Here is a 3,339-nt window from a genome sequence, read left to right on the forward strand (position 1 = left end):
GCCCCGCCGTCTGTAACAACAACAACAACACTTTAAACCAACAGGCCCCGCCGTCTGTAACAACAACAACAACACTTTAAACCAACAGGCCCCACCGTCTGTAACAACAACAACAACAACACTTTAACCCAACAGGCCCCGCCGTCTGTAACAACAACAACAAAACTTTAAACCAACAGGCCCCACCGCCTGTAACAACAACAACAACACTTTAAACCAACAGGCCCCGCCGCCTGTAACAACAACAACAACACTTTAAACCAACAGGCCCCACCGTCTGTAACAACAACAACAACACTTTAAACCAACAGGCCCCGCCGTCTGTAACAACAACAACAACACTTTAACCCAACAGGCCCTGCCGTCTGTAACAACAACAACAACACTTTAAACCAACAGGCCCCGCCGTCTGTAACAACAACAACAACACTTTAACCCAACAGGCCCCACCGTCTGTAACAACAACAACACTTTAACCCAACAGGCCGCGCCGTCTGTAACAACAACAACAACACTTTAAACCAACAGGCCCCACCGTCTGTAACAACAACAACAACACTTTAAACCAACAGGCCCCACCGTCTGTAACAACAACAACAACACTTTAACCCAACAGGCCGCGCCGTCTGTAACAACACTTTTAAAATGACTTGTGTTAAAGTTTAGGAATAATCCAAATCCTCGTTGCCGTTAAAAATCTCCTATTAATGCGCTAAAATGTGCTGGTCTCGCGGCCGTCCAGGTGCGGGGCTCGTTTACCTGGGGGGGCGGGGCAGGGCCGGGTCAGCAGTTGCTGGGCAGATTTCAGCTCCTCCATCAGTGACATCATAGAGTCCAGGACGAAGAGCTGCCTCCACAGAACCTTCTGCACCCGGCGACTGTCCTGAACAGTCAGAAACACAGCAGACTTCATAAGTTCATGTTTTTAATCCCTTCTTTTACTTTTAGTCTCATTAACGACTTTTACTTTACTTTTAAAATTGTATCTCAGCCTCCTGAAACTCGAGAGTTTGTCTGCTGTGCATTTTATAATTGTTGTTGCTATTTGGGATAAGTAGGACCTAATAAGTACAATAACTAAAATGTGATGTTGTACAGGAAGTAGTTTTTGCAGAAAATGATCATAACCTTATGAAATATAATTTGCTGTTAAGGCCAGAAGGTCCTAATTAGTCAATATTCAAAATTTCAGCTTAATATAATAAGTAGTTAAGGTTAAGAGGTTAACAGCTTCAAAATGATATGCAGCATGTCCATATTCACTTAGATTTAGTTAGTAAAAGTTGTGTTTTTCAGGCGATGAGAGCCAAAACTGGTATCGGTTCAGTATCGGATATTTGTAGCCAATATCATATTTTTTCCAGTGTCGGTTCCGATATCGAATATCAGTATCGGATCGTGAAAAAAATAAAAATATACAAAAAATAAACTAAAATCTACATCTGAGACAGATGGCTATCATAGAGGCTGGGCTCAATAGGCTAGCTATCTAGCATGCTAGCTATATCGTTTATTTCTACGACAATAAACCACTTAGTATTTACACAACATGACTATGCAAATGTGCCTCTTACAATAACTATTTACAACTGTAAATCCATCTAAATAGTCCCAAGTTTATCTAACCACATGGTAGAATAAACAACGTTATATAGTCCCAATGTCCTCAAACCAGTGCTTCACATTCACTGATGTCCGAGCGGCTACAATTACTACAATATGTCACATTTTAATCCCCACATGATGAAGAGACAGTGTTGTACATAAAGAAATGTCTTTTATTCATAGAATTTGGATAGATTTTTTATCTGGATCATTTTTCTTTCGAGAACTGGTGCAGAAGAATTTTGCTGATATTCCCGCCATCGTCCTCTCACTGACATTGGTGTAATGTTACAATATCACCACAAGATGGCGTCCCCAAATGTGGCCTATTATGAAAGAGGAGCTGTCGCACCGTGAGGAAGACGACCATCCTGGAGGCGTCCGTGGAGTCTGCGTGGTCAGAGTCTCCACAGGCGTCCAACAGCAGCGGGTCACAGCTCTGCAGCAGCCTGGGGACGAGAGGAGAAAGAAACCAGGCGACTGAAAACAAGGGACAGATGACAACAAGTCCCACACAGACAAAAAAGACGTTACTTCCTGTTTCAGTCCAGCACGCCAAAATAAAAGCACACAGGCACATCTCATTGATAAGTTCAGCAGCAACATTACAAGAATATAATTAAACCCACATTTTAATAGAAAGTTGAACCAATGAATAAGACGGTGCTTTTATTTTGGCGTGCTGGATCGAAACAGGAAGTGATTTCTTAGGCAATGTTGTTATGATTTTAAGTTATGCTCAATTAACCTCTTAACTCCCACCTGAACCGAGCACTTCTTGACCGGAGCTCACCGCCTCTAGGCCAGTGTGACGCCTCATTTGAAAGCTAAGACCTACCAAACTGATTGTGACTTTTTTGGTGGGTTGTCGCCGCTTTTATGTCACATTTTTATCATGTTTTTTTGTCTCTTTTCCGCAGTTTTGGTAGTTTTGTTTTCATCACTTTTGAGTTATTGTTGCTTTTTCGGCCAGTTTTTGTCGCTTCTTATTTGCTTTTTTTGTTTTGGTGAATTTGGTCACTATTTTTTTGGCTTTTTTCATCACTTTTTGACGTCTTAAACCCCGCCAGAACCGAGAGCATTTTCCCCAGTTCGGTTTTACCCAAATCTAAAAGCTTCTAGTCACATTTTTCAAGCGTTTTTGTCGTATTTTCATCGCTTTTCTGTTTTTGTTGCTTTTTTCAAGAAGCTTTAAGATTTGGGTAAAGCCAAACTGGAGAAAATGTGCTCGGTTGAAGTGGGGGTTAAGAGGTTAAACAAATTCATACGTTTTGGATAAAATAAACGTTGAAAAGCTGTACATAAATTACAAAAAAAGTCACAAATCTCTGCTACACACAGCATTATGGCATAAGGACGCACTGCGAACACATTATAATAAAACACAGTATGAACTTTAAGAGACATTTACAGACGTTAGTGAAAATCAACCTTTATAAACATGTAATGATATCAACTATCTGTGGACATGTCCAAACATCTGCCTTTTGTTTTGGATCCAAGTGTATTTATTAATACAACGACCAAATCCTGAAATATTTACTCGCAAAACCACGAACTACAACTTAAAAACCAAGGTTGTTGAGCCAAATAAAAACTGCGCTGGAGAGATATTTCATTATTTGTAGGTATTTACGCTGTATATAAGATAAATCAAGCCGATAATGTGGAAATTCAATGAAAAAGGAGAAAAGTTGAAGCGCTTACGCTCGAACATCCGCCATCTTTGTTTTC

General features: G+C 40.5%; 1 protein-coding gene across 1 annotated transcript in view; it reads right to left on the reverse strand.

Moving 5' to 3' along the window:
• Window positions 1–3,339, reverse strand: part of LOC306968643 (uncharacterized protein) — a 12,996-nt gene extending 9,657 nt beyond the window's left edge. Inside the window, exons 1-3 of the mRNA XM_079564083.1 lie at window positions 3,313–3,339; window positions 1,958–2,054; window positions 760–883 (exon numbers count right to left, since the gene is read on the reverse strand). Coding sequence (XP_079420209.1) covers window positions 760–883; window positions 1,958–2,054; window positions 3,313–3,329 — 238 coding nt within the window. The 5' untranslated portion in view covers window positions 3,330–3,339. The remainder of the gene's footprint in view (window positions 1–759; window positions 884–1,957; window positions 2,055–3,312) is intronic.

This window comes from Gobius niger (assembly GCF_951799975.1).
Source record: "Gobius niger genome assembly, chromosome: 10".
NCBI lineage: Eukaryota > Metazoa > Chordata > Actinopteri > Gobiiformes > Gobiidae > Gobius > Gobius niger.